Raw genomic sequence first — 12,337 nt, forward strand, 5'->3', positions numbered from 1 at the left:
GGAAAAATAATTCTCGACGACGATACTAAAAAAGTGCATATATCGCGGCCGCGATCGATACTCATCGACAAAGAAATTCGCAGCGTGTGCGATTCGCGACCTATTTCAACGATGGCTCGCACTACAAACAATGAACGAACGAACGTGAATAGATGAACGGTTACTCAATTCAATCCGCGATGATCGCGCATAAAAAAAGTATATATCACATTCGCGGAAATTCGTAAACATTGGGGAAAGGGAACGGAAACGCGGTTTCAAGATCGAAGCGCGGCAGCTCATCGGTATCGGTTTACGGTATTTTTGACGTGGGCCGCGCGCGGTGCAGCCGACAACGAGATTTCCGGCGGTGGCTGCAATTTTATCAAATGGCAGTCGTCGGAGTGTCAGTGACCCCGAAAGAGAGAGAAAGAGTGAAAGAGAGAGAGAGAGAAGAGAGAGAGAGAGAGAGAGAGAGAGAGAGAGAGAGGAGAGAAGAGAGAGTGAGAGAGAGAGAGAGAGAGAGAGAGAGAGAGAGAGAGAGAGAAGAGAGAGAGAGAGAGAGAGAGAGAGAGAGAGAGAGAGGAGAGAGAGAGAAGAGAGAGAGTAAGAGAGTAGAGAGTAGAGAGAGAGAGAGAGAGAGAGAGAGAGAGAGAGAGAGAGAGATAGAGAGAGAGAGAGAGAAGAGAGAGAGAGAGAGAGGAGAGAGAGAGAAGAGAGAGAGAGAGAGAGAGAAGAGAGAGCGCGCGGGGTTGGTCGGCCCCGCGGTAGGAAAACGCGAATACTCACCGCGCCGAGTAGCGATATCGATTTGCCCGTGTCTGCGTTCGATGGCGATGTGAAAAAAAAAGAAGTTGGCCGCGGCCTTCTGACGTTCACCGATAGTCGCCGCCCCGCAGTCCACCTTAACGATCTTCTTCGTTCTCCTCTTGAGATCTCTTTGAGAAAATATCTCCTCGCGCGCTTCCTTTTCATTCGGAGACTCGCACGTTCGACTCGATATCGGTCAAAGTGATTCATGAGGATGTATTCAATGCACGAAATGCTACATCGATGCATTTGTCACGATGCAAAAATCAACAATTAATAGAAATGTGATAAAACACGTAATATAACGCATTGCCTGCATCTCTTTATATGTTTTTTTACATTTTCATACAAGAACCTTTTATTATTCTCAACCGTCAAGTTTGGAAAATAAAATCAATTTCGCCGCACATTTTGTGCACGCTTCGATCAGCTGGGAAAGACAAGTGGTCGAAGTCAAATTGAACAGACAATACTGAACAGATTATAGACAACTGTCATTGTCAAACTTTGCAAATAAATCCTATTTTCTTCGGAAAGTTCAATAATCATAAAGTCCTGAAAACGATATCGCTACCGATATGTCGTAACCATAAACTGGAACTCTCTCTCTCGTTTATTGAACCTATTATATCACTATCGTATCCAGCATATTCCAGATATTCGAATAAATCGACTCCCGTCTCGTTTTTCAAGATCATTTTTAACTATCGTAAACTCGCTTTACTTCGACTTGTAAATTATTGTAAATCTAGCTTGAATCTAACTCTTGTTTAGATTCAAGCTAAACAAGTCTAAACAAGTATTTTTACAAGAAATGGAAAGCAAATTATTTAATTTTTATTTAATTTTTTTTAATAAACTGAAGCAATATCTTGTATACAATCCACAATAATTAATGCCTTTTTAAATGTCTTTTGTGTAACCAACGGCTCGAAATCATTGAAGATTTGTTTGAAATAACTATCAAGTATAATGGAAAAAATAAAATATAAAATAAAATTTATAAAAGTATTTTAGATCTCTCGATGTCCAGGTGACTTTACTTTCCAAGAATGGAAACAAAGAGAAAGATCGCGCGTGCGATCCAGGGAAGCCGGCTTTGCGAGAGACACGCGAAGATCAGGGAAAGGTCTTAATGAAGATTCGTGGGAAGAAGCGCAGAGAAGAAACGTATCTTCGTCATTACCCGGCGATGGCGACGTTCAGGTAATGCGATTTGAGATTTCTACGAGCAGGTGGTCCTCCGTAATAAATCGTATTGTAAGCGATCCCCTTGGGCAGCCACCTGCGAATCGATATCTCGACCGGTCCAAGGCGGCCCCGCATGCAAATTTGGGGAGAATCATGAGAGGAAAGGGAGCCTAGCTCTTCCTGTCGCTTCTCGCCACACTCTTCCTACCCCGTTTCATCTTCTTCTCGCTCTTTCTCGCTCGATCTCTCTCGCCATGTCGGCTCTATGAACACGGAGGGCTCTTTCCGGCCGGTATAACATTATCACGAGGATACCCTCTGCATCTTTTCATTTTAAAACTCGTACCCACCGAACTTAATTCATTGAATGACTGAAAAAAGAAACTTAGATCTGTATCTTCGTTGCCTCATTTTTAACATTAAAAGTGACTATTTAATTCTTTCCTTTTTGATTCCTTTATTTACTTCTTGATTTATGTGCTATGTGAAATATTTATTGTCATCTTAAGCTGACAACAGCATTTCGAAACTGAAAGAAAAATAAAATGAAGAATAAAGCGGATGGATGAAATTTAATTAATTGAATTCAAATTAATAGGTATCTATATCTCTTAATATGATATATGCTCTACTGCAATGAATGTACCATCTTAATTTCGTACACAGCGATACATATCCTATATTATTAATATTAATCATATAATGTATTATTTAATATAAATTGTACAATTGTTACATATACGTCTTTAACGTAGTAATTAACGGTATATGTGAGGATAATATTACATTGATTTAGTCATAATCGGATGATCCCCGAGGCTACCAGAATTAAAACGTTTATTTGCTTATAATTTCGTTAATCGTAAACTCGATATATGAGGAAAACGCGTCGACAAATATAACAATATTTTATTTGTCGCGTATATACAGTAGTAACAATGGAAATGATTTTGATATATCTGATTTGATGTATCTTGAAATCGAAATAAATAGGAAATCGTTCGGTAATCGTTCTCGGTAATCGCGCGCGGTCGTGTCTTCTCCGAGGGTGCGCGCTCAAAGGTAAACCAGTATGAATGGAACGTCCCGAATCCCAAAGATACGTAACATCGCACGGTGTTTGCGCGCGGCGCAAAAGAAAGCGAGCGACGAGCAGAAAAAGAGGAGAGGCCCGCGCAGCGGCAGCCGGTCCGGCGAGTTTTTGACCGTCTGGCGCTAACTGTTGGCTCCCGTACTACCTTCGCAGGTATCGCACGGTACCGTCCCACACCAACGTCGTCCCACTCCAACCGCATGCGGGTCCTATCACGGACCCTTCCTTCGATCCCTCGGACGCCCACAATCGCCACATTCGCAACCTCGAATGCCCTACAAATGTTATTCACAACAGCACTCGCACGCGTATGTGCGTGATGTTTCCTAAGATATTTGACTGATCTTGCTACTGACCAATCTCATGTCGATTACCTGACGATGAATCGTGATTTTTCATTAGAGCGCGAAATCGATCCTTGATTGAGAAAAGAATGGAGATTAAAAAAGCAAATTCACATTAAACAAGTTTCTGTTATGTATGTACGAAGAGAATAGAAGCGACATATATATATATATATTCATTTTCTTCCGAGATATCGATGAACAGCTTTATGTGGAATCATTCTCTCGATCGAACAAGTACGACGACTCTTAGCCACACGATAAATCGAGTTAGCTATACGTGGCGTTGTGCATCGAGAACGCAAAGATATGCGGCGCTAAGCATATCCGCCACAAGCGGGTGTTTATATACGCGCCAGCATCGCTTAACGGGGTTTAGCGCCAAACGGTTCCGGTTTGCTATCCCCTCGCGAAATAAATCTCAGTTATTTCGGTCCCGCATTAACGTTGTCGCCTACCTCGCCTAGTCTCGTCTCGTCACTTTTGTATAGAGAAAGTTGCGTAAATTCCCTCGTTAACTTTCCATCTCAGCCGTCGTTAGCAACTAACAACTAAATTCAGGATTATAGGAAGGCAACGGCGATGACGCGTTTAGCTCGTAGCTTATCGTAACACGAAGCGATTTAGCTTTTATTTATGTGCATATTTCAAGTTAATTGGAAATTGTTGTGCGATCATGAAAGCTTCGGAACACATTGTCATTGTCATACTTTTGATGTTTTAGATTTCAGTGAAATAATATAATGTGTGGTATATTCATATATTCGAAAAATTTTTAATTTGTTATTGTCTAAATATTAGACGAATATGTTATACACAAAAAAACAAAAAATTTTTTGTTGAAGTATCTAAAAATTTGGTTAGACAGATCTAAAAATAAATTTGTTGAGCTATTAAGATAATTATATTCAAATTGATTACTGGAATATCAAAAGTTTTTGTAGAATTATCATCATGCTTGAGCGTCTTATTAGTTTGGTTTTCCATTTTTTCCGTGTATGCGTTAAAAAACTGCATCAAATATATTCTGTACCTAATAAACTTTATTTATATCAAGTACACGAACTAATTTTAGATAAGTCTCTTTCAGATACTATATAATTCATGACTTTAGAAGAATACAAGATGTAAGCGCCGATCGAGAGATCGACCACTAAGTGATTTAAAATGAGTGTCGTGGAAAAGAAATATCTTTTGCTGTGTGAAGCGACTTATGTGAAAGAACGTACAAGTAATTCTGCACGTATGTTTGCCGCGATGAGCTAAATTGCTCGGTTTACTCGACGGACACGCTTGGAATGCTGGAATGAAACTTATAGTGAACCCGAAACAAAAAAAAAAAGAATGATGTTTGTGCTACCATATGGACTTAGGGCATAACTTAGTCATTTTGATCATCGCGATGCCATATCACTTTCGATGTGAGCCTGAGAATTTGTCAATTCCATCGCGAATAATTACGAGCATTAGAAATCGAGGATATAACTGTCAATCTATTTTTTCCTGTCTATTTTTTTGTTTCAAATTGTATCGTATTTATATTTTCAACTTAAAAGAAGACAAGAAACAGTTTTGGAAATGAACAAATGTTTTAAATATTTTAAAACATTTTCGATCGTAATTGGAAATAGCATTGCAATGTGACAAAAATAGGTTATTTTCTACAAAAATAGATTACTTTCAATAGTCAATATTGTTGGAAAACAAAGATTTTACTTCATAAAATCGCGAAATATCAATATTAATTTCAACAATTAAATGTGAAATTTCAATTTCACATTTAAAATTATAATTTCCTTTCTTTAAAGATATGAATTTAAGACGTTCTGAAGCTCTTCAATTATACTTTATATATAGCTTTGATTTTTCAGTCTTTCTTTAATCATCATCATACTTCAATAATAATTTATTTTTCTAAAGTCGTCCGTTAAAATTTAGTTAATTTCTATAGAATTGTTAATGTTTTATTTTAAAATTAGATTGTCTGATAGATTACCATGACGTATATCGTGACAAAAACCTCATCAATGATTAAAGGATGTTCGTCACTCTTTATGAATTCACCATCATTCAATCCTCATAAAATCCCCTTCTGTGTCACCCTCGTTGCGTTTTGCATCATTGGGCTTTATCGCGGTCAAAAGGATGGTCCGACGAGGATGTTTGACTCGGTGTTTATCGACTGAATCACGCTTGGCGCCGGCGCTTATCCGGCGCTATCTCCATTTTCATCTTCTACCTTTACAACCTCGGTATTTTGATATTGTTGCTGTCTCACATTTTAAATTTATATAATCGAACATATGCCAAATAAATAGAACGCGATAATAACAGATAATAACAGATAAACACATGAATTTCGTGAAATACGTAAATGTTGTGAGAATTTAATTGTGTGAAAAAATTTTTCTCTATTTCCTACGTAATTCTCATATTATATTTCGACGAAATGAAACGATCTGAGAGAGGAGAAACCAAACGCCGATCGATAATTGCGTCTCGAAGATAACGCCCGAATCTGTCATGCGAAAATATCACCGGCTATGCCTTTTACTCTCGTACGTCCTTTATATTCTTTGTTGGGTCGCTTCCAGAAGCGATTTGCATTTAACGAAGCTACTTTGTTCCCGTTGCTCACGCCATCGAAGCTCTCGAACATAGATAACCGTGAGGAATATAACGTAAATATTGAAAACTTGTAAGAACGATGATTAACGATAAAAGAGATATTCAGAAAAAAGGACATATATGTCAAAATGATGTAACTATGGAAGTACTACAACACGAGTATAACTGATACTCGTGACGCAAACAAATTTTAAAAATTGTTCGGTTATTTAACAAATTAATTAATAAACAAAATGTTTATTGTAATTGATTAATAGACATGACATAATTTTTTTAAATTCACAAATAGGTTTATAAGGAAACAGGAGACACTCGCCACTTAAAGTTATGTCACTGAGTCTGGAGAGCAGCTGGCTTTACATGAAATTCATTAAAACCGCACAAGCAGAGACCGTGGTTTTCTCTGGAAAAAAAGGGGAGAAGCTTCAGGTTTTAGAAGAGTGTTACTGGTGATCTCTCCACGAGGCACTTCAAGCAGCAACATTAAAAGGGAAAATGAAAACTTGTGAATATTGTATTGATATACATAACGCTTATGTTAATTCTGAAATTTATCACATTGGATTCTAAATATACTTGCATAGATTTTTACTTGTACGTGTCATTCAAATAATAAATTAAATATGGAATTTTTAAATGTGCCGAAATTTTTAAATATTAGAAACTTTTTTGTTTTCTTTTTTCATTCGTATACAACATGGATAAAATTATTCATAAATGTAACAAGGAATCTCTCATTCGCAATTTCTTATAATACGCATAATAATTAACTATTTTAAATTTAAATATTTGTCTAGACGCAATGATCACAAATATAATAAAATTCGTTAATAATCTATGATCGCAATAATAAAATTTATAATTTTCTAAAAAGCATGACTACTAAAATTTTGGAAATGCTTGTTCATGGCCATGCATCTTTATGCATCATTGATTGTGATAATCGACCTGTTTGCGACTACTCGTTAGCAGCTCGTTAACCTTACTTGCCGAAGAACCCTTAATTATTGCAAACCAAAAAACGAAGGTTTAATCGCCTCCATAACTAAACATTCTGAAAATTATCGCTACTAAAATTCTGCAAATCCTGAAATTTTCCATACAAATACACTATATGTATCTTTTATTTACATAATTTAATTTTTCGATATACAAAATATCAAATGCAGCAGTTTAAATTTTTAATATTTGATTTGATAGCAAATCACTTTTTTCGAGCGATACTGAAAACATTTCTTTCCTATGTTTCGTTAAATATTCTATTAGTTAATCATAATATCTATTAGTTAATTGAGGATATTATTACGAATTATACGAGTTATCGAGCTGCAGACATCAAACTAAATATCGTTGGTCAGTCGTAATGTGAAAAAGTACAAGCTACTGGCTGCAAACGGGACAACAATGTAAGAGGACAAAATTCAAGATCTTCATCTTTCAAACTTCATCCCGAGATTAATCCGAGCATTCTCAAGGGGAGCGATGAACGTTGCAAAGGAGGTGACTCACGTCGCGGCGTGATTATATTTAATAACTTTACATGCGACTGAGCACGATCGATCCGGAAGCCCGACTCCGGGCGCGGAGTCGTCCTGGCGCAGGATAACAGGTGCTTTTCGCTCCTCCCTCCTAGAGAAACTCATACTCATGCGTCGCCAAGTAGACCTTCGAGAACTCAACCGATCTCCCGGCTTTGGAACAGTTTCGAGCTCGCTCCTCGTGCTACCACGTGCCAATATTTACCAGGATAGCACGAGAGAGGATTTCCGCTTCTGCGTAGGGATCGAGCGGTCAGAAGTCACAGGCAGATGTACGGTAATAAAAGAAAAAAAAATTCGTTTCTCGACACGCTATAGGAGGGAAGGATACGACAGGTTAGAAGGATAAGCGGATTCGAGAGAGCGTGCTCGCGTGCCGATGATCGCTAAGGACAATAGAATCCTTGGTGAAGGATCAGAGAAGCAGGACGTTGGGATGGTACACGAAACGACGCGGCACTTTCATGCGCGTTGCTGATTGGAGGAACGGGGGAGGGGGTGCCTCCCCTGATCCGACTTTCGTTAGAATGCGTCGTATGATACGTTGGCCTTAAATCGACTGACTTTTTAATCAATCTCGCAAGGATTTGACTGCGACAAGTCGATTTAATCAAATTACATGTCTTTCTTATCTATCTAAATAAACGTGGCACGATTGCACATCGTGTTAGATATGACAAATAAGTATATTTTGGTATTCCGAAACGAGTAAAGAATTCAACAGCTAGTCGATGATCGATATCAGAGAATGTTATGCCAAGAAAGTTGGGCATTAATAAATTGGAATCTTAGAGAAGAATTGTGCACGAAATAAAAAACTTTTTTTGTATTAAAGTATATAAAATTGTTGATTTAAATATTATTAAATATTTCACAACCTTTCTCTGGATAAAGCGCGCGTGAGTATATGTGTGCAGAAATGCATTCAAAGATATCAAATAATAAGAATAAGATAAATTTTAAATAATGTGAATAAAATACAATTTAAATATTTGCTGATTAATTGAGCTTATGATTAACTTTATGATAATACAAAAAACTGATATACTTTGTGACACGCAATATATATGTTAACTCGAAATTGTATTTCTATTTTTGATTTTAATTGTAAAATTTATGAATTTTAAAATTGTGTAATAGAGGAATTTAAATAAATTGAACATCTACTTTTGAAATAAATAATTTGAATAAATAATTTTTTATTTTGAAATTCAAAATAGGAATTTTTCAAAATAGGGATTATCTTTCATAGATTCTTATTATTCTAAATAGAAATTGTGGTATTAAGTAGTGCCAAAAGAGATCATTAACTCGATCTAATAGATCAAAGTATCAAAATCAGATATGAAAATTCTAAATGAGATTGAAAATAAAGGAAAAATCGGAAATATACAGGATATATACTTTTTCAATAAAAAAACAGTTGTTGGTCGATAGAAAAAGCTTTGAAAATTGAACTTTTCTAAGATACGTACAATGTTTTCTATATTTCCCTTGTTTTTGTTGTTTACTTAACCGCATCTTCTTCATCTGTCTTCAATCCAAAAAGACAAAAATGAAGTGCAGCATTTCTCAGAAAGATCTGTCATTATCCAATATGTTTGACATAACACGTGCCCTCGAATACACTTTGCGTAGGAGTATACTTGGCGGGGAACTGAGACCCTTTCTTCGGTTTACACTACGTACGGCCGTAGCGCGTAGATCGTGCGATCCCCTCGTTCCTTATTCTAATGAATCCGGTTAGCCTTAAATATGGTCGGGAGCCTCCCCTTTTATTGGTTCTCGGACCGAGGGATCCCCTGGGGCCCGGAGTCACGCGATACCGGCCCCCTTTCCGCGGCGGCAACGGCGGCATCGTATCGATGGTACCCCTGCTCCACCCCTCTCGCAGAGCTCCAGACCAAAGAGTACAGGAGTACCCGCGTAATCAGAGAAGCGCCGCTAATTATTGCCCTAATCAAGCGATGCGATTACAAGCGATTACCAAGCGCGTTTCTCGATGAATCTTAATTACATATCGTCTCTACAATGTTCTCTCGCGGGTGGTATAATCGAGGTCGTTGTAAATTTTTCTCCATAGATTTTGCCAATTCTTTGCAAAGAATACATTTATGCCACGCGAATATAAATCAAAGAAAAAGGGTTAAGATGACGAAATAAGTAAAATAATCAATTGCTAACTTTTCTAAGCTATTAACAATTGTGTATGTATAAATTTTTTTTATTTTATTGTTTGTAATTTTTTTAGAATAATGTTTTATTTTCTATTCAAATTTCTTTTTATCGTATTATAATATTGTAATATTAAAATGATAAGAAGTTTATAAAATTATTTATAAATCATAAAAGAATCCACCTAAATTGACTTTTCATCATCTTATTCATTTCTAAATCATTTTAATGAACATGATGATCAACATATAAAAATAAAATAACAAAATTTACGCGCTCTTAAAAATATAAATTTAAAAAATTTTAATTTATATATCAATTTTTCAATTTTAACGAATGATAAGTAAGAATTTAATAATAGATCATTGTTGTGTCATCACAAAACTGAGAAAGAGTTGTTAAATCTTAAGGTTTTCACCTTATCTCTTATGTTACATCTTATGTTAATATCTAGTATATATAGTATACTTGTTACATAGCAGTATGAATAATGTAATAGCATTTTTCCTCGTCTTCTATAGACGTTTATATTTCTCTCATCAATTATATTTATGTATCTCCTATTTTCACGGGAATTATTTGAAAATCGCTGATATGAAATCGACATTTTATGCGACGACTTAATAGGATGTCTATAGTACATTACAGATGATAATCGGACATCTATAGACGGACGGTTCTAGAAATATAAAAGAATTCTTCGATCTGTAGATGTCCATAGCGACAGGAAAGAATTAATATCAAGATAATAACGAATACGTTGTACGTTCCTAATGCTAGAAGCTCGGCTTGTATCGTCATCGGAAGACATATCGTTTACGAACGGTCTACACATATGCGATGTGTAAAGATATATATATATATATATATATATATATATATATATATGTCCAGCTGCAAAGATGCAACAACGTGCTGGTACAACGAGAAAGTCGAATGAAAATCGGGCGATGAGCCAAGCAATGAGCGAATCTATGATCGAAACGCTATGATCGTGATGGAACACGATCGAGGTCACAATAACATGTTATTTCGAGATCTCTGTGAAAGAGAAGGGCATCGCTCGTAACAATACCGCGTAATAATTCATTATGCGAATGGGCGCAACCGCCTCGACTACAACAGCGTATTTGCAACATCGATATTGCGTTTACGGTTTTTTTCGCCGGTATCGGACGAAATTTATGCAGCCGCATTGAAATTGCAGTAGCCCGTATATTCACGGACGCGTCGTACGTCAAATAAATTCACATTCGATAGCAGAAAAAGTAGAGAATTCATCCTGACAGGACGTAGCTTCGATCTGTACCACGGCGAACTATGAAAGAGGAGACGGAAGAGGAAATATTATCCAGTCGGCAAAGATACATTTTTCAATTCAACTCTGAACGAAACGTAAATCAAACATCATCGTCCCCATACATTGCAAAATGTGCTTATTACATTTGATAAGAAAAATTATCAATAATTTTATGGAAAAATGCAATAAAAACAAGAAAGATCTTGATAACAAATAATTAGTCTTGACATTCACACAAAAAATTGAGATACGTTTTGTAATCTCTGTCGAACTTTTAACCATTGAAAAGTTTTGTTAACTATTGAAAAGTAGTTTATCATTTCTAACATATGTAACATATGTAAGTATTAGTGATATTGACATCGGCGATCTTACAAGAACGAACGAAAGAATCAGAATTCATTTCATTCGCACGACGTATACTGGTCGACGAGTAAGTATCTCTATCTGGTGACAAAACGCTTAGCCAGGCCAGGCTGAAAGAGGCTGCGGTTGCAAACGCACGTTTAAAGCCAGTGCCGTATTTCGCTGAAATGATACCGAGTATGCGAGTGGATGCGAAAGCGTCAAGTCGATAAGAGAGAGAAGAAGGAGGGAATATGTGTGTTCGTGCCCGTGCGCAATTTTCTAGTACGTGGACTTATCGATCGCCTGGCAACACTCCTTGGTACGCGGACAAGACATCAGCGGTATCGCGATAAATAAGTTACGCATGCTTTTTCACAATTCACTCAACCCGACTGTTATCAAACGAGTTTGACGCATATTGCTTTCGTTACAAAAGACAAGAACGACTTGGACTTTATACGAAAATAAACGATCTTTATCACGATCTCATTTCGATCTGCCGTTCATCACAAACGGCAAACAATTTTGTTGCCAAACGAATATTCTAATTTGTCACTATATAATATTGATTGTAGAATATTCATTTGTGATGGCGGAAAAATGATATAGATCTACATTATAACAAGGCTTTCTTATCTCTAGCATTCCTCTTATTTCTTTTTATATCAAAATAAAACTTTTATAAGATTGCATGGTTTATGATTCAATACTGGATGATCAAATTAATTTATTACACATTTTAACAAATAATAGTGGTATAAGTATATGTATAACTAATTTCAGTTATTGTTATCTTGTATTATTAATATACATTAATACATCTATTTATTAAAATTAGAATTTTTAAAAACTTTCTTTTATTTTACAAAGTCTGTTAGTTAGAATTATATCATTAATTAGTGCTTCAATTATAAACTAATATTTGATCAGA

General features: G+C 36.2%; 2 protein-coding genes across 6 annotated transcripts in view; one reads left to right on the forward strand and one right to left on the reverse strand.

The window, feature by feature from the left end:
* LOC105429404 (RAS oncogene family member Rab26) overlaps positions 1–12,337 on the reverse strand; it is a 176,215-nt gene that overhangs the window by 74,714 nt on the left and 89,164 nt on the right. The gene's annotated exons all lie outside the window — the stretch shown is intronic.
* The window catches only part of LOC105429402 (uncharacterized), a 92,320-nt gene that overhangs the window by 23,652 nt on the left and 56,331 nt on the right, over positions 1–12,337 (forward strand). For 2 of the 5 annotated variants that reach the window (XR_016138651.1, XM_089074084.1), the window contains exon 2: positions 1,799–1,995. Coding sequence is in view for 4 of the 5 variants with exons in the window: in XM_089074084.1 (XP_088930210.1) it covers positions 1,799–1,995 (197 nt within the window). In the remaining variant the exon portion in view is untranslated. Of the gene's footprint in view, positions 1–1,798; positions 1,996–6,334; positions 6,683–12,337 lie in introns of those variants that run through there. The other 3 variants (XM_089074087.1, XM_089074086.1, XM_089074085.1) reach the window with 3 other exon arrangements.

Source organism: Pogonomyrmex barbatus, unplaced genomic scaffold (assembly GCF_055798465.1).
Source record: "Pogonomyrmex barbatus isolate J1 unplaced genomic scaffold, ASM5579846v1 scaffold16, whole genome shotgun sequence".
NCBI classification, from domain to species: domain Eukaryota; kingdom Metazoa; phylum Arthropoda; class Insecta; order Hymenoptera; family Formicidae; genus Pogonomyrmex; species Pogonomyrmex barbatus.